This window comes from Macadamia integrifolia, chromosome 14, assembly GCF_013358625.1.
Source record: "Macadamia integrifolia cultivar HAES 741 chromosome 14, SCU_Mint_v3, whole genome shotgun sequence".
Classification (NCBI taxonomy): domain Eukaryota; kingdom Viridiplantae; phylum Streptophyta; class Magnoliopsida; order Proteales; family Proteaceae; genus Macadamia; species Macadamia integrifolia.
In genome coordinates this window covers 1,240,334-1,259,836 of record NC_056570.1, presented here as the reverse complement: position 1 = coordinate 1,259,836, position 19,503 = coordinate 1,240,334, and the positions used below count along the sequence as shown (strand labels likewise).

The 19,503-nt window shown below is 38.4% G+C and overlaps 2 protein-coding genes across 2 annotated transcripts in view; one reads left to right on the top strand and one right to left on the bottom strand.

Annotated features, from left to right (window-relative positions):
• Window positions 1–298: 298 nt before the first annotated feature.
• Window positions 299–5,337, bottom strand: LOC122061886 (protein KINESIN LIGHT CHAIN-RELATED 1-like). Its single transcript, XM_042625414.1, has 3 exons — window positions 4,355–5,337; window positions 2,822–3,730; window positions 299–919 (listed from the first exon to the last, which is right to left on the bottom strand). The coding sequence occupies exons 1-3, from the start codon at window positions 5,014–5,016 to the stop codon at window positions 685–687; spliced, it is 1,806 nt and encodes a 601-aa protein (XP_042481348.1). The 5' UTR covers window positions 5,017–5,337; the 3' UTR covers window positions 299–684.
• Window positions 5,338–15,803: 10,466 nt separating this feature from the next.
• LOC122060993 (protein phosphatase 2C 57-like) overlaps window positions 15,804–19,503 on the top strand; it is a 7,168-nt gene continuing 3,468 nt past the window's right edge. The window contains exons 1-4 of the mRNA XM_042624133.1: window positions 15,804–16,242; window positions 16,438–16,566; window positions 16,700–16,802; window positions 16,961–17,071. Coding sequence (XP_042480067.1) covers window positions 15,944–16,242; window positions 16,438–16,566; window positions 16,700–16,802; window positions 16,961–17,071 — 642 coding nt within the window. The 5' untranslated portion in view covers window positions 15,804–15,943. The remainder of the gene's footprint in view (window positions 16,243–16,437; window positions 16,567–16,699; window positions 16,803–16,960; window positions 17,072–19,503) is intronic.

Sequence of the window (19,503 nt, the reverse complement as noted above, 5' to 3'; positions counted from 1 at the left end):
TTGACTGGGAATAAGATTAAGTCACTTTGAACTCACTATTGAAACATTTCTTTACTAGTTTTGAGCTCAAACTTTGCCCATGAACTGGATGTGGGATCAATTATCAAAATTCACATATAGCCTCTCTTAGTACTTTTCTTCCAGTCTTCTCTCTCTCTCTCTCTCTCTCTCTCTCCCCTTGATACATGCAGTTTTAACACTGCAAAACAAAGCTAAGGGTAAAAAAATCCCATCAGATCGATGTTTGGTTCCATCCTCTTTTGTTTTAACCATCCTTCTTGCAATAGAAACAAACACAGAAAAGAAGGCCAGGTGCCCTATATTCCTGTTCATTCCTAGAATAATTGGGAGTTCAAGAACTTACAATGAACAAGGAACACCAGTTCCTACATTTTCCCAAAGACATATTCCTGACAAAGAAGCAACCATAAATATATATTCACTCAACAAATCTCAACTCCCCCCCCCCCACCCCACCCCACCACCCCAAAGGCAGTGAACAGATTCAAGAGCACACATCAATATTAAAAAAAAAAAAACAAAAACAAAAAAAAATAAGAAACGAAATCAAGCCTGACCCTACATGACATGTATCTCAAGAAATATGAAGCACAACTCTTGACACTTTACACAATTTTCTTTTATGGTACAGAAAGTGAGTACTCAGAAAAGGACAATGATTTGTCAAGTTTTGAAGCCCAAGCCTGACCATCTCCTTGTTACCTCTTTCTTAATCCTCTGAGTGCTAGAACCAAGAAGATTTTCAAGTGATTTAGCTTTTTTATTCCGATTTCTGCCTGCTTCTTTAAGTAGATCAGCTAGCCTTTTCTTCTCATCATCAACGTCAGGATTCGCTGTTCCAAGCTTTTCTTCCCTCACCTTAAGAATGTATTCCAAGATCTCTATAGCATCATCTACCCTGCAGAATAAACCACAATGATATGTTTTATTAAAACAGGTTCAGCAGCAACAGAAACATTCCATCATAGTATTCAATCATATGCAAACATCAGTCTCTCATCTCATGAGCAAACTTTGTCCCCATCAAGATATCATTGGTATTCCTCCGTGACTAATGCACTAGGGTGAGCCTGGGTGACATTAAGTCATAATGACGCTCTTCTTTCAGTTGGTTCATCAATCAATGACATTCGCAGTTGCTGATTCTGGTTATAGTTGTTCGAAAGATAAAATGACTTGATAATTTTACATAAAATCAGTGAAAGACTAGATAATCCATCACAGTGTTTACACCACAATCTGCTTTCAAATACAAAACTGAATCGGGCAGAGATCAGGAAGGGTAGACCACAAATAGATGCTGAAGATGATATTTGTGTAAATTATTATGGTTAGGGAAGGGATTACTGGGTTCATAACAGGACAGGTGCCATATCTGGCTCATGGCAGTTTAGATGGTAGCAAAAGCACAAAGATGGGTAGGCTCTGTTCTCCCCCACTCATGTGTCAAATTTCAACACAGAAAGAATTTGCCACATAGCAAAGTCAAAAGTTGATGGATGATAAGGTAATGGTCGGGACTATCACCATTGTTTTCCAGCATGACCAAATTTGACAAGTGGTTGATATGCCAACTGTCCCACTAAACCTGAAAGGATTGACAGTCCAGCTAAAATCCCACACTTATTTTTAGAAAGAGAGAATTTCATCTAGGGAACTGGGATGGTCAATATTCGTCTGAGGAGAATGGTGAACTAGAAACTTTTAAATGACCAATTTCCTGGCATGATCCAATTCCGACTGTTCAGAGGGCAGACCTCGGCGCAATGGTAAGGTTGCTCCATTGCAACCTAGTGGTTGTGGGTTTGAGTTAGGAAACAGCTTCTCTACGAAGTGAGGTTAAGGCTGCATATACCCGCAGTGGTGGGAGCCTAGTGCACTGGGTGCGCCCATTTTTTTTTATCCATCCAACTGTTCATGATGAACTTCATTCAACAATTATGGTTCTCCTTCAGATTGCTTTACATTGAATGATGATAGTTAGATTTAACCTGTCTGAATTGGGTCTCCTTTTACATTTTTTTTTTTTCCTTTTTTCTTCTTAGTTGATGGATAACTAATTTTTTAACTCAATTTCTGCTAATAGGTTTCAATGCAGGTTCCGTGATGCTTCCGACGCAAGTGAGGTCGGAGTAGATGACTGTGACAGGCACATAAATGGGGGATCCCCTATAATGGAGGGTCACAGAGAAAAAGAGCTACAAGATAACATAAAGGCCCAAATTCCACTGACCAACAAACCTACTAGATCATTAAAATTTGCAGTTCAAACAAACCATTTATTCACATTGATTTCAAAGCTTCAGCAAAGGTATTCAGACGGTTATCTCTACATCTGTTACATGTACTTCATGAAGCCTACAAATTCTCCAATGTAAGTAACTACTGCTTTTTGTAGAATGAAACATAAGCACCTCATTCAGGGGAGTAAGAATGATAAGCAATATACTAATTTTAGAAATGAAGCATTAGTCATAAAGTCAAGTCATTGTTCCCAAAAGAATGAGGATCCCTACATCAGATTCAGCAAAATGGAAGTTTCTATGAATTTTGTCTTGGTCAGCAGTTCATTCGGAAAATAAAAGTGCATAAACAGTTACATATATAGAAGGATCCCCATCTCTGGTAGTAACAGAAACACTACTCAAGTTGCAAAATGGATTTTGGGTTAATATATTATTGCAAACCAAAGAGGAATTCTCTTAAAAAGCAGAAACAGAGTTTTGGCACATAACAGAAGAATGCTTGGAGGAAGAGAATAGATATGCACTAGAACTAGAAAATATTAAAAAATGCTTACCTGCCCATGGCATCATAGGTTGCTGCAAGATTACTATATACACCAAGAGTATCTGGATGATACAGACCACACTCCTTCTCCAGTATCCCCCTTGCTTCTTCAAATAACTCTGCAGCCTCATCTATTTTATACAGCTGCACACAAGCCAAACCCATTTGGTTCAACATAACCCCAAAGAAGGCTGATTTCCTCTCCCCACTGGCTCTAAGCCTCTCCACAGCACTCTCAAAAGAGTATCTAGACTCTGCATACCTACCAACCATGTAGTACATTACACCCATTTGTGCTTCTATCCCTGCAATTGTGCTTCTCTGCCCTGGTGTGTCTTCTAGCGACTTCATTGCCTTCTGCAAGAGTTTCAATGCTTCATCAGGTTCATTTAAAGCTTCATATACAGCTGAGATTTCTGTAAGCCCACTGGCTATCTCCTCTGCAGCAGTTCCAGGAACAGGTTTTGTATATATCCTCAAAGCACTTTCACAATAGGATTTGGACTCCCGAAGCTTTCCTGTCTTGTAGTTTAGGTCAGCTAGCCGTACGAAGACTGATGCAACCAAAGGGTGATTGTCACCCTTAGTAGATTTGAATACAGTCAAGGCCTTCTGGTAGGAGAAGACAGCCTCATCGAAGCGGCTAAGAGACTGGTAAATATCACCAATGCTGACATCAATTGCCGCAACCTCGTTGTCTTGGCTATTGGCAATCATGATCATACTGGCAAGAACAAGGTGCTCAAGGGCAGATTCATAGTCTCCCTTTGCTTCACATATTAGAGCCATTAACCGGCGATCAGCAGCTTCTTCAAGGGATGCTGGTGCACTGTGCTCACGGTGGATTTCAAGGGTTTTCTTGCATAGCTTTTCAGCTTCATCAAATTGCATACCTTGGACATGGGCTTCAGCCAAGTACCTGACATTTTACAAAACAATTGTGCAGAAATGGATCAACAAAACTAATTTTTGAATTTCAAGTTTGAATTATGTATTTCTGGCGAAAATAATATAAGGAATGAAATCATATGTCCTTCACTGGAACTGGAAAAAATTTAGATCTTCCAGCTAAAAAGAACCCACATTGAGGTGAATCTGTTGAATATAAATTCAATAAAGAAGACCTGATTTAATATATATATATATATATATATATATTAAATACAGAAATATTCTTGTTTGATATGAGCAAGCTGTTTTTAGCAGTTTCCATTTCCTTATAAAGTAAATAAAATAAAAATTTAGAAAACAGGGGAATCTGATTCCAAGTCACGGGGCTACAGAATCTTACTGTCACAGGCTGCCAGTGACCACTTCCGGCCAAAGACACTTCAGATCACGTGGGATCATGGGAATACAGGGTACCCATTAAACAGTGCACGTTAGAATACAAGGACACGTTTCACCATCATGCGCCTCAAAAGTCGCCGGAGAAGAAAAAAATTCCGGTACTACGATGCAGGTAAGAAGCATGAACTATTGCTTCCAAAAACCCTAATTACAGAATCGAACAGAAGAAGAACAAAGAACGACAATGCCATACCTGCAAGTTTCTGCGACCCTCGGATCTGATTCACCCAAAGCTTCCATCTGGATCTTCAATCCAGCATCGTAACAGGCAATCGATTTGTCAAGCTGACCGAGCATGGAATGTGTATCTCCAAGCTGCATATAGCCTGAGAACGCAGCAAGCGCGTGGTCTAGTCCTCTCGCAACATCCGGGACTGAAATCGCCCGCTCAAGCTCCGGGATCGCCTCCTCGAACCTTCCCAAGCTACAGTAAATAGCCGAAACGACATGCAAGCTCATAGCCAACTCCAAGCTCGGCTCACCTTCTTCAGCGCAACGCTCGAACGATTTTGAAGCTCGAACCGCAAAATCCAATGCTTTAGTCGGGCTCTCTCCATTGGCTATCGTGTCACGAGCGAGCTTAAGAAGGAAAGGACCGAGATCGGGATTGTCAAGAGAAGATTCATCGATTTTCGGCTTCTCAGGTGTTTTCTTCTTACCGGAGCTACGGTCTGGCGAAGGCTTAATCCGTGAAGAGGAAGGAGATGGTGGTCGCTTCGGCATCGGTGATCTAACCCTAGGGTTTGAGATTTCAGAACCTTCGTCATGATTTTGAATCTCCCGATCGCCATTAGAGACGTGAATTTGAAGAGGTGTAGCATTTGGAGGAGTTTTTAGAGATACAAGACCTGGCATCTCGACTTCAAATAATAATTAAACCCAGAAAAAACAAAAAACCCAGTAATTTTAGAAGGGTTACAAGTTCAATAGCTCGATAAAGAGATGAATAGTTGCAGAGAACCACACAGAGAGGAGCTCTGAGAGTGAGGAGGAAGAAGATAGAGAAGATAGAGGAGATGGGGATTATCTACAGAGTACCATTCTCCATGGTTGCTTGTAATTCACTTCTCATCATCACAGAGTCCTGATTTGTTTAATCAAATTAATTATCAAATTAAGGGAGGAAAAGGGTAAAATACTAATAATCCATCAATAACGATATTTTGTATTCTTTTTCACCATTTTCTATGCTCTTTCGCTGACATGAGAAATGCAGTTTAACGATGCCCAACTACCCTAAAGACACCAAGTCATGGACTTTAACTGTAACTACCTGCCACACAAACAACCCTTCGTTTTTGGACGGATGGTAAGAAAATAAAATAGTAATATATATATAATAAGACAAAGTTTATAATGATACAATAGCTGAAAAACTTTTAATTGTCTATCACTCTATTCAAATTCAATTTTTTCTTTTCTTGACATTCAAACATTGTTGAAATATTTAGCTGAATATAAACAGGAGGAGAGAGAAGACACTTCCTAGTGTCCTTTTTCTAGCAAGTTTCATTACAAGTCTTTCAAACCCTTAATCAATGGACCCATCGGTGGGCCCATCCAAGGTCACAAGTTGTCCTTTTTCTAATTGGCCGCGTGAGGTTCAAGGCCTGGCAAGAGCTCGAACAAGGCATGGGCTAAGAATTCTGACCTTGAGGGTAGGTTAGGAATGAAAAACACTAACCTTGTGTTAGGGTTGGACCCGACCTTGATTGAGGCCTAAGCCTAGCATGGCCTTAATTTATATAATATAATCTGAGACAATCATCTTATCTAGGGGTGTCAATCAGTCGGGCTAGGCCGGTCTTGGTAGGGCCTAGGCCTTGGACCGTGACTTACCTATTTAAGAAATGAGTCGGTCTCGGTCGATCTCGTGTTGGGATCGATCAAGTTCTCTAGGCTTTAATCGATCTTCTTCTAATTGAGCTAATCGGATTATAATCGGGCCTAAAATGGGGTAATATACCATTAAACTTTTAGACGGGCCTTATATAGTTCTTAATTGTCTTAGATTTAAGATACTTTAATATATTTTATCAAATCATCAACAATTTAAAGAAAGGTGTTGCACTTGCTTACATTCAATATTTGATACAAATTTCAATATATACTCTATCCTGTAAGAAACAAAAATCAAAATATAAATATAAACAGTCGGGGTAACGAGTCAGCCTGAGTCGGGCTTCTAAACGGGCTGGGCCGATCAGGATACCCGTCAGGCTTATACCTTGCACCACTTGTTTATAAACGGGTCGAACTTGAGCCTGACATATTTACTAATCGATACAGGTCGGGCCTAATCGGTCTAATCAGTGTGGGCTTGGGATTGACACCTATAATCCTATCCTTATGTTCAGAATAATAAAATCTTAGTCATTGATTCATATGGTCAAATGTCTTGAACATCTATTTATTATGTTACATTTCATACTTTTAACTGTGTATTGATCATTTGATGTTTTTTTTTTATTTTTTTATTGTATACGACACAGATGGTAAAATAGGGTCAATTAGGATTAGCTCGACCCTGACAAAAATCAAGGATAATTAGGGCCAACTTGCCCAATTAGGATCAATTCAGGCCAAGTTGGGTTAAATTAGGGCCAATTAGAGCTCAACTTGACCTTTTATCACCCCTACCCAAATGGCCTAATCCGCCCCTCCCCATCTCCCTATGGAGCATTAATGGTATTCTACGAGGCAGTCGGGGTTTGCTCTTTCTGACTAGTTATGTACAAACATGCAAGATTGGATTAGACAAGATGTCTTTTTTCACCCATGATGACTTTCACCATGGGCACCGATATCGTCACATTGCCAAGGGAGAGGGTTGTCACCACTTTATTAATAGGGGTCGAGTGCAAAACATAGGGTCACTTCATTGATGGAAAAGGAATCTTCCTTCTCAATGAGTGAAGTAATTTCAAGTATAATATAAGAAACTTGGTTGATAATCCATTATATTCCATGACCTAATTTCTTTCATCCTCCACTAAAAGAGAACATCTTAAGGCAAGATATCTGAGCATTGTATTGAACTCAGGAGAAACACTTCAACATTAACCGGGTATAATAAAAAGTGATTTTTTTTCACTTTGCAACAGTTTTCCATCATTTATAGATTTTGGTTCAACCATCTATTTACCGTCATTATTACTTTTCCTATTATACGAAGTCGATAACAACCCTAATATACTTAAGACAATGGCCTTTTACATACCATCCAGACCCCTCAGTCCTTGATGGTGACCGTAGGAAAACTTGGACCTTTCTATTTTCACAATTAGATCATTTCTATTTTTAGCATTAGCCTAGTTTAACTGGTAGGTGCATGGTTCCGAGTTCCACAAACCATCATGTAGCTATGTTCTCACTAGACTATGTTGTCACAATCCAATCAATGCCAAATAAATATTATTTATTAGCAAAGGGTTTGGTGCATGGCCTTGCACCATGCATGGTCCGAGCAACAACCGTGGGATGTGACAATAGAGGCCATTCATATCAGTCTGATGGGTCTTTGATCTTGATACTTGGCTGATACCTATCGATTGAATGATTCGATAAATAGTAAAAAGTTCAAAAAATCCATCTTCTTAGGAAAATGAAAGGTATTTCTATTTCGATACTAGTGATCCAATACCAATACATTTCTATATCATATTAGTTTTGAGGATGGCCAAAACCCTCTTACACTAAAACCATGATCATAACTTTCCCCTCTTTTATGCTGCCGTGCATGAAAAGCCTTCCCCTTATTTATTTACAAAAAAGATTATATGAACTACCAAGAACATATACCAACACTTTAATCATTTTATCTCTCACATTGTCTTATAAAATGACGTTGTTATCCTCTTATACTCAACTATTCTGTTGCACTTATCTCATTGGTGCATCCCTCTACTCCTTAATATTTTGCGGCTAAAAGAAAGCTACATGGTCCAGTGAATATTACGCCTAGCTAGACACAAAGATGCGTGAAATTACCGTCTCATCCCTTGTGAAATAAAAAAAACTACATCCATGTTGATTTTTTTACGCGCACTCTCATTGATCCTCTGCTGATATAAAGGCTATACAACTAAGCAGCAATCTCTTGCCCTTATTTTGTCATCTTATATTATTTATGAAATAGGGTTGTGTAAGCTGGTGTATATATCCTATAAATGATTTTCTAATGACGCATTGGATTGGAAAAAAAAATGAGACCATTGGAATAAGGAAAGGGCATTTTAGTAGTTCTGACTAATTGAATGCGCATTTGAGGAAGTTTAAGACATAAGTTCAGTTTTGAGTCTTTTCCACTTGGAACAGGTTGTTCACTCATGTCCAACACGGTGTCATACGGTTGGAGAGTCGTCTTTCAGGAAAGAGATACCCTCTTATGACCTGTCGCCTTAAATTTTTGCAAAATTATTTATAAGCCCTTTTTTGTTCCTTTAAAAAAAAAAAAAATGAAAAAGACGAATCAAAAGCAAGGGTTAAGAATCCATAAAATAAAGGGTGTGAGAGGAGAAAGAAGGGTGTGAGCCCTTACTTATGTGTCTTGACATGGAAAAATATCTAAAAAATAAATAAAGAAATGTAGGTTAGGGTTTATAATTAAAAAAAGAACATATCATTAAAAATAAATAAATAAAAAGAGCAGTTAATCTACTTCATTCTTTAACCTTGCCTTAATTCGTTTTATAAAAATTAAATCTTATCTTGATTTGTTTTGTTTAGAAAAAAAAAATTTTTCTTGCCTTGATTCTGAATGATTATATAATTGTTTCTTATCTTATTTTATTATTTAATTACAGAGATAGGATTTTCTGAGCAAACATAAGGGACCGCACATAAAAGAAATTGCAAAATAGAGGTAAGGGGTCATTTTATATGAGGAGAGAGAGAGAGAGAGAGAGGCCCTCCATGGTTGGCTTAGAGAACCTTTTCCTTTTAATTATTTAGAGGTCTCTCTATTTTACTAGCATACATTAGGGAAATGAAAACACTAGTCATGATAGAGTGAAGAGTCCTCAAGGGGAGGTCATAACCTTTCCCTTACACATTTTTTCTTAATATTTTATCAAAATCGTTGCAACCAACCATTTTATTTAAACTAAACAAAACTAACAAAAACACCTCTACTAAGCTGCTCCTTATAATTTCAAAAGGCAAAAAAGAAGCATGTGCCATCCTTATACAGGTTTGTTTATAACCTTCTCACATAAGAAATAGTGGAGTCCACATTGACACTCTTACCTATTTTGAACTTTTTCCCATTTTAAAAATATGTAATAAGTTTAGGGACACCTAATTCCATCATGTGGAAGGATAAAAAGGTAATTTTATCGTTGGATACCTAGGAGATGGTTTGTATAGATTATATAACAAATTGTCTTTGGGTTGAAAGTTGATATGTGAGTAAGGGAATTCGTGGTCTATCTGTTCACAAAATTTCAATCCAAACTAATATGTCATCACATAATTAAGCACTTGACCACAGTTTGATTATGTAAACTATTAAGCCAGGAATTATTCACCTCTAAAATTACAATCCTGAATCAAAATAATGAAAATAATAGAGTAAGCACACCAATTATTTTTTTTGTTCTTTTGTTTTTTTTTTTTTGGTTTTTTGGTTTTTTGGTTTTTTTTTGTAACCAAGGCCACGGGGGATGTACGCATGCCTACATGAAAAGTGAGAAAGCCCAGTCCATGAAGATCTTACCCGTTTTGCACTGGTCCACCCCACCCCGTGTGAGGGAGAACCCCTGAGAAAGAGCTTTGAGTGAAAGGTCCACCGGTCGTACGGCCGACCCAACCTCTGTTCCAAAGATCTGATCCCTAGCCACCAAGCCGACACCTTCGATGCACCTCGATTGCCCTTCAAACTTTGATGCGTTCTCTCCCTTTTTTGATCCATCCTATCAAACCAGCGAAAAAAGGGCAAAGTGCAAGCAACTATTCAAAGTGATATCTCCCATGCCAAGTCAGTGGGTGCACAAGAGAGAGTGCCTTATTCATAATTCATATACAGGAGGACCACTTGATCAAAGAGGAGAGAGAGTGTCAAAGAATATCAAGGAGGAGAGAGAATGTGAAAGAATGTATAATACTGGTAGTTTGTACATCAAATTTTTTTCCCCCTAATTAAGGTGTTTGGCCTTTGAGAGTAGGCTTTTAGGTATCGTTATTGGTAGCCATATTTGGCTGATACACCTGATTTGTATCGATACCTAGCCAATACACCCAATTTGTATTGATAACGTATTAGTATTTAGTGACAGGTACCAATATATTCCAAGTTCCATTTTGTGATGTAACTATAGTATCTGAAGGCTAATTCACAATTAATATGAGCTTAACCTTTAAATGAATAGATGGAACATGGGAAATGTACGGGACAGTAATTTCTAAGTGACAAATCCTCCTCCCCCCCCCCCTCTCTCTCTCTCTCAACCTTAAACTTTAAGCATGGAGGTATTATTTCCTCTTTAATCTTGATTTAGCCAAGGGAAGAACATCTACTGATGAAGTTGATAAAGTTGTTGGTCCAAAACCAATCCATTTCCATGCCATATCAGTTTTGAGGATGGCCAATACCCTCTCGGATACCATACACTAAAACCGTGATTGTAACCTTCCCCTCACTTATGCAACCGTGCATGAAAAGCCTCGCCTTATTTATTTACGAAAAAATATTATATGAAGCACCAAGAACATATACCAACACTTTTATCACTTTATTTCTCTCATTGTCTTATAAAATGACGTTGTTATCCTCTTATACTCACCATTCTGTCACACTAAAAGAGGTCATTTTAGTATTTTGCAGCTAAAAGAAAACTGCATGGTCATGTGAATCTTACCCCTAGACATAAAAAAGCTTGAAATTACCATTGCATCCCCTGTGAAATAAAAAAAAAAAAACCACATCGATTTTGAAATCCTTGCGTACACTCTCATTGACCTTGTGTTGGTATAAAAAAATCAGAAGCAAGGGTTAGGAATCCATAAAATAGAGGGTGTGAGAGGAGAGAGAAGAGTGTGGCCCTTACTTATGTGTCTTGAATCTTGACATGGAAAAATATCCGCACACAGACAAGGCATGAATCTTTTTTCCACAAAATAAATAAAGAAATGTCGGTTAGGGTTTATAATTAAAAAAAGAACATATCATTAAAAATAAATAAATAAAAAGAGCAGTTTATCTACTTCATTCTTTAACCTTGCCTTGATTTGTTTTATTTAAAATCTTGCCTTGATTATGAATAATTATATAATTATTTCTATCTTATTTTAAAAATATTATTTAATTATGGAGATAGGATTTTCTGAGCAGGCACATAAAAAGAGTTGCAAAACAAAGTTAAGAGGTCATTTTATAGGGAGAGAGAGAGAGACATCCATGGTTGGCTTAGAGAACCTTTTCTTTTTAATTATTTAGAGGCCTCTCAATTTCACCAACGTACATCAGGGAAATGAAGTGAGTGAAGAGTCCTCGTGGCAAGGGAAGTCCATTCTCCTTTCCCCCACACATTGTTTCTTAATATTTTATGAAAATTGTTGCAACCAACCGTTTTATTTAAACTAATCAAAATTAGCAAAAACCCCTCTACTAAGCTGCTTCTTTACTTAAAGATTTTAGAAGGGAAAAAGAATCATACGCCATCTTTATACAGATTTGTTCATACCTTTCTCACATAACAAATAGTGGCGGAATCCACATTGACACTCTTTCCTATTTTAAACTCTACCCCATTTTAAAAATAGACAATAAGTTTTTCCGTGGTGGACTAAGGTGAATGGGTCCATGCCGCGACACCTAATTCCATCATGTGGAAAGATAAAAAGGTAATTTTATCATTGGATACCTAGGAGATGGTTTGTATAGATTATATGACAAATTCCCCTTGGACTGAAAGTTGACATGTGAGTAAGAGGACTCAGGGTATAGCTTCACAAAAATTCAATCTAAACTAATATGTCATGTGGCATAATTAGGCACTTGACCACGGTTTGATTATGCAAACTATTGAACCAGAAATTATTCACCACTAAAATTACAACCCTTAATCAAAATAAGGAAGATGACAGAGTAAGCACACCAATTATTCTTTTTGTTGGTTTTTTTTCTTGTAACCAAGGGGATGCGTGCCCCGGGGGGGGGGATGTATGCACTGCCTGCATGAAAAGTGAGAAAGCCCAGCCCGTGAAGATCTTACCCGTGTTGCACCAGTCCACCCCAGGTCCACCCCACCCCGTGTGAGAGAGAACCCCTGAGAAAGAGCTCTGAGTGAAAGGTCTGCAGGTCGTACGGCCCACCCAACCTCTATTCCAAAGATCTGATCCCTAGCAGCCAAGCCAACACCTTTGATGCACCTTGGTTTCCCTGTTGTCTTTCCAACTCTGATGCGTTCTCTCCCTTTTTTGATCCATCCCATCAAACTAGCGAAAAAAAGGGCAGAGTGCAAGCAACTGTTCATAGTGATATCTCCCATGCCAAGTCAATGGGTTCACAAGAGAGAGTGCCTTATTCATGATTCATATAAAGGAGGACCACTTGATCAAAGAGGAGAGAGAGTATCAAAGAATATCAAGGAGGAGAGAGAGTGTGAAAGAATGTATAATACTGGCAGTTTGCACATCAGAAAAAAAATTCCCCCAATTAATGTGTTTGGCCTTTGAGAGTAGGCTTTTAGGCATCGTTATCAGTGGCCACAGTTGGCTGATACACCCGATTTGCATCAATATCCGGCCAATACACCCAATTTGTATCGATATCGTATTAGTATTTAGTAACAGGTACCAATATATTCCACTTTCCAATTTGTGATGTAACCATAGGATCTGAAGGCTAATTCACAATTAATATCAGCTTAACCTTTAAATGAATAGGTGGAACATGGTAAATGTATGGGACCCTGATTTCTAAGTGACAAATCCTCCTCCCCACTCTCTTTCTCTCAACCTTAAACTTTAAGCATGGTCTTTAATCTTGATTTAGCCGAGGGAAGGACATCTACTGATGAAGTTGGTAAAGTTATTCATCATTTTGGCTTGAATTTGAAGGAAACACCAAAAATAACAATAGATGGCATCACATGCAGGTAGAAACTTTGCCCTTTCATGAAGATATCATCAGTCCATGAAAATAAGAAATGCCATGAATTCTCAATCTTTGTAGTATCAAAAGTTGAGGTTGGAATGATGGATTAATGATTAGGTCGTCAATAATTAAGGATCTCTACACTTGTAAGTGAAGTAACTTAAAAGATCATAATTTGATTAGTAGAGATTTTAGATCCATTGATGAGTGAGAGTGATGGCCAATCGTGAGACTAGTTCGTTAACAATGATGTTTTATGGAAGCAAAAGGGTGAAAATTCTACACAGTGCGGTGATGCGGTGAGTATCAGATGGCCGAGATGACCTTGACGCACGTGTTCGAATGCCCTCGGCCTACCGATACTGACTACACTATTAGACTCACTGTAGAGAATAACCACTCAACAAAAAGACACATGTCATCACGAAACACATGAAGTTGATGATTTGAATTTTGAGATATAAATCGTGATGACAAAGAAACATGAGGAACTTCAATGAAGGGAGCAAATTAGACCCAAATTGGATTGCTTACCCTGTTATGCATGTCCATAAATCCACTCGATGATCCTTAATTTTATCATTCGGCAAACTGTACCAAGTCAAAAACTTGAGATGTGAACAAAATTTGTCCAGTGTTCACTTAAAAAAAAAAATAATAATAACATAAAATAAAATAAAAGAAGAAGAAAATAAAGGAAAATAAAACAAGTTTTCCTTCGTCCATGGGGAAATGTAAAAATCTTAATCCACGGCTTATGGGGGTTGGATGGGGCTCATGATGAAAGCATGAATTTAGGTAGGTTCTTAGAATCGGAATTAAAATTGGAATTGGAATTAAATTGGTCAAATCCACCGTCATTGATCTTGATTCTAGACATTACGTGACGGTCAATTCTAAGGTTTTTTATAGAATCGTTGGTTTCCAGACATGAGGGTCTGATTCTAGTGTTTTTAGGATTGATTCTCGTCAGCAGATTCTGATTCCGAGTTCCTTGGGCAGGAGCATGGTTTCAAAAATCGGTGAATTGGATTGGGAAGTGGGTAGGCCCGATCTTGATTTCCGCCTTTCCGAATCAAAATATTCCCACCAAGATTCCACTTTACGAAGGGGTTTAAGATCAATTGGCTGATTTTAGGGGTCGATTTTGGACGATTTTAAGTCGATCAGAATCGTCAGAGACCGATTCCATCATCGATTCCTTTTATTAAAGCCCTGGATTGGAGGCTTCTGGTAAGGGTAGGGGTGTCAACGGTCCGGGTTGGTGCGGTTTCGGTCCGGTTCCACCAGTTTCGGTGTGAGTTTGGAAGTGACCGAAACCGACCCATTAAGGATTTATCGGTTTCGGTCCGGTGTCAGCTTCGGTGCGGTTTGGGTTCGGGTTGGTACCGGTTTGGATTTATTAGGTTCATTTCGGTTTGGATCGGTTTTTTAAACCGGTATGGAGCCATTAGGAAACAACCAAATGATGAATTGTTGAACTTCAGTTTCTTAAATCGATTTGTAATCGGGTTGGTTTTGGTTTTTGGTCTAGTTTGGATTCGATTTTCCATACAAATGTATACAAAACTATTCAAATTTTGATTTTTTTAATGAATTTTGGAGTGTTTCGGTTTCTTACCGGTTTGGTTTCGGTTTCGGTTTCGGTCCGGGTTTTGAGCCGGTTTCGGTTTGGTTTCAGGTTCATCCGGTTTTCGGTGCGGTTCGGTTTGGTTTTGAGGTTACAATACTCGAAACCGAACCGAACCAATAAGGCTTCGGTTCGGTTCGGTTCGGTCCGGGTTGTTATCGGTTCGGTCCGGCCGGTTTTACCGGTTCGGTTTAGGAATTGACACCCCTAGGTAAGGGTGCCAATAGGTCGGGCTGGGCCGGGCCGAGCCGGTCTCAATTAGGCTAGCTAGATAGACCTATACCCTTAGACCGTGACCTACCTACTTAAGGACTGAGTTGGTCTCGGTCAGTATCATGTTAGGCTTTGTCAGGTTCCAGGCTTTACCAGACTTCTCTTAATCGAGCTATAATCGAGTCTTAAACTGAGTAATGCGCCAATAAAGCCTTAAACGGGCTTTAAACGGGCTTTAAACAGTCTTTAATTATCTATAGATTTAAGATACTTTAATATATTTTATTAAATCATCAACAATTTTAAAAATATATTACACTTATTATATTTAATAATTGATAATATCAATATATACCTTATTCTATTAAAAAAAATTTAAAATATACATATAAATGGTCGGGCTAAACATGTTGGGCTTAGTTGAGCTTGTAAATAGGCTAGGCCAATTGGGCACCTACTTATTTATAAATGGGTCGGGCTTAGGCCTGACACGTTTACTAATCGATGCATACTAGGTCAGTCTTTAAACGGTCAGATCTTATCAGTCGAACCAATGGGGCGTAGGATTAACACCCCTATTTTCTTGGGTCAGACCCTTTTTGTTCCGTTCCCCGTCTTCTTTTTTTTTTTTATTGGTAACCTCCCCAGTCACCACCCGCCAAAGTTGATTTGGGATTTTCGGAATTAGTTGATGGCGGGGAATCTAAAATCTAATCCGTTAAAGCGGTTAGAGGTCTAACTTCACTCTCTTATCCTTTCCAGTTTCCACCAACACACTTCAATAATGGAGATTTACAGTTTCTGTTAGCTTGAATCGAGAAATTCCTTCCTTCCTTCCTTCCATGGCGTTGCTAACCCAGCAATCGCAGAGATTCTTACTGAACGGAATCAAATGCAGCTCCGGCTTTAAGTCTAAGAAGAACAGTATCAGAGAGAGAAGCCGATGCAGTTGTGCAATCGCCATTGAAGCCCCATCCTCGTCGACAGGCGTTGCGGGAATCAGATGGGGATGCAGCCGATTACAAGGTTTTCGTGAGGAGATGGAAGATGATGCTGTCGTGCGAACTGATAACCTTGATGGATTTTCTTTTGCTGCCCTCTTTGATGGTCACGCTGGCTTTTCATCAGTCAAATTCCTCAGGTGATCAGGACATTTACTCAGTATCCACCCGGAGAATCGATTTTAGGGGAAAAAAAAAATTAGAATTCCCTTTTTGGGGATCTTTTCTTGGAATGCAATTGCTCAAATGTGACCTGGATTTTCGAATTGTCTGTATTCGAGAAGTAATTTTTTTGCCCCTGGTTTAAACAATCTCATCTGATTCATGGATTCCAGGGATGAGCTGTTCAAAGAATGCTTTGAGGCTTTACAAGGCGGGTTGCTGCTAAGTGGCAAAGATATCAATGCTATAAAAGAGGCACTACAGGAGGCTTTTACAAATGCGGATATAAAATTGTTGAATTGGTAGGCCATTTACTTTATAAGGATCTGTTTCTTATGATTCATTCAATAACCTTTTGTGCGAGTTCTGATTAGACACTTCGTATTTCATTCTTGTGGAGCAGTCAAGTTTTATTTGGTATCTCATCTTTTGCAGGCTCGAAGTGACTGGAGAGGAAGTTGAGTCTGGTTCAACAGCTACAGTTATGTTTGTTGGGAATGATGTGTTGGTCATTTCACATGTTGGGGATTCATCTGTGGTATACATTTCCATTTACTAGTAATTGGGATATTTTTAATAATTCATTTTTGCTTCAGGGTTTTTTTTTTTTGGTCTTGAAACTTCATTTCTTCTACTATTACTGAATAATGAACTTCAGGGCTCAATGGATTCGTTCTACTGTTACTATTAATGCAGGTGCTCTCCTCCTCTGGAAAAGCTGAGTTGTTGACCAGCTCTCATCGACCTTATGGAAGCAGCAAAGTTTCTTGTCAAGAAATTAGGAGGATCAAAGAAGCAGGTGGATGGGTGTGTCTTCTATTCTCATTTCCATGACTCAATATAATTATGTATGAGTATGGTTTTTCATTTGTTGGTTGGCATTTCTCTAATATCGAGTTTGAAATCTGAGATTTCTTAACTATATATGTAGTTTTCAAGGATATGTGTAACAATCAGGCCAAATTGTAGTACGAGCAAGAAAATTGGCAAGGAACATCATATTACCTTCAACTTGCAATTGACAGCTCATTTACCTTTTCATTGGCATGGAATGCAAAAGTTATGGGATTCTGATGTATTTAAGATTGTCAATTGGGTCAATCGGGCCTCAAAAGACTTTATTTTGGTCCATGGTTGGGTTTTATGGGCCTTGGGCTTCTTCCTTTTGGATTTATTGATGTAATGAGTCTAATTTATAAGCCCATAAATTGGGGGGAGGGGTAAAGCTAGTATATGAGATTAGTAGTCAAGTGTTAAAGTTATATTAGAATATTGAATAGCTAAATAAAGTTCTGTTTTGAGTTTATGTACGTTATTGAGTGTGAGTATGATTAGGAGTCCTTTTATGAGTCCATTTAGAAATTTCAGAAGGCCTTTATGTTAATTTTGTCTCGAATTCTTGACCCGTTTTGAAGATTGACCCGCTCCGACATATTTTGATGGCAACCCGAATGGGAAGTTTTTTGAGATCTGTGATGGAAGCAGATGGGTTGGGCCAATGCGTAGCCCCCGTGGTATAGTTTGACCAGATTGACCGCGACCCGATTGTCTTGTTGAGCAAGTCATTGTAATTTTGGGGGTTTTCGAGCTAGGGTTTCATGGCGAGTTTTCTCGCCGTTGCTTGGGTGTAATCTCCTTCTTCTACATAGTAAAACATTTTCTTCTTCGCCCAAGGATGTAGCATACCACATCAGTGTATGAACCTCATTAAATCTCAGTGTTGTGTGGATCTGATTTTGTTTGTTTTCGTATTTGTTAGTGTTTGCTATAACACTTTATATATGTAATATACCTCCCAATCAATTAGAGATGATTTGAGTAAAGAATATAAGTTTATTTTAAAGGTGTTGGTGTTGTTAAGCAGATGATATGGGATTGTATCCTAAACCTGGTTTCTTATCTTTTCCTCTCGTCTTCCTCTCAAGAAGACCGATCTCATCTCTTTTCTCTCCGCTTCCATCAATCTGATTTCTTTCCTTAACAACTGCAATTGCTTCTTTTATATCAGTTCTAATCACAGATTTGATCATCGAGTCTGCTTGCATCTTTGATTCATATTCTAGATTTTCAGATTCCAATAGATTCTCATCAATGTCATTATATTCTAAAACTTCTGCCAATAATTAGCTTGGTAACAGATTCTCTAGTGCCTTTCCATTATTTGTAGTGCATTTCATTATCTGTCCCAATTGTGGATGATGCAGGTTGGTGTTGTTGGTGTATGATGTCTTGTATTCCGTCGCAGTTTAATCCAGGGAGTACTAGTGCAGCACCTAGACAGCCAGGACGGCGGTCCCGGGGACGTAGGCAACCTTGCCGAACCTCGTAAAATTCGTGTGCATTGTTTGTTTTGTTTTTCCATTATCTTCTACATCGTTTTAGGGTTGCGTTTCTACAGGTGTTAGGTTTTCAGCTCGTATAAAATTTATGGCCATTTTATGGCCATGCGTTTCATATGAACCTGATTGCTTGGAGGTTTTAAATTTAAAAAGAAAAACGGTCATTCTTGGTTTAGCGATTAACAGGTTGTGGACTTCAGCACAACAGTAAGGTTTCTCCATTGCGACCTATTGGTTGCGGGTTCGTGCACTGGGAGTACCCTTCTTCTTTTTCCACTTTTAGAGCCAAATGATGTTAATTAGCCTATCCATAGGAGTATCCAAAAAAAGAAAAATAGCCCACTGTGTTTTATGTTACAACTCTCAAGTTTCTTATGCTTGATTTGGTAATTTACAAAAGTGAACTGGTCATTACTATGTTGAAGTGTTTAAAATGCTTTTCTTGCACAGATAGAGTGTGATAAGGCTACACGCTTGTAGCCATGGAAATGTCAAGAGGTACTCAAATTCAAACAGTACTTTCTGTTTCACTCTTTGTCCTGTCACATGTTGAAGGACAGAGAATGTTAGCTGTGGTTAACAGAGTCAGCCATCCTTGTCTTCTATGAACAAATAATTAATATGTGCTCTTATGTTACAGATATATCTACATGGTAAAATTGCGGAACTTGCTGCTTGTTGATAACCAAACAACCTTATACTAACTTTGCAATCTAACCTACTATTGATGTTAGATGTCAGGCCTTTATATGTTCCTAATAATTACTTAACTTTATAATGTATCCTGCAATTAGTGCCTGTTTATGATTTTTCTTATTTTCTACCTTCTTTTTTTTTTTTTTTTTTTTTTTGTATGTGTTTGTTTGTTTGTTTGTGGGGTGAGGAAGATGAAATAAATTC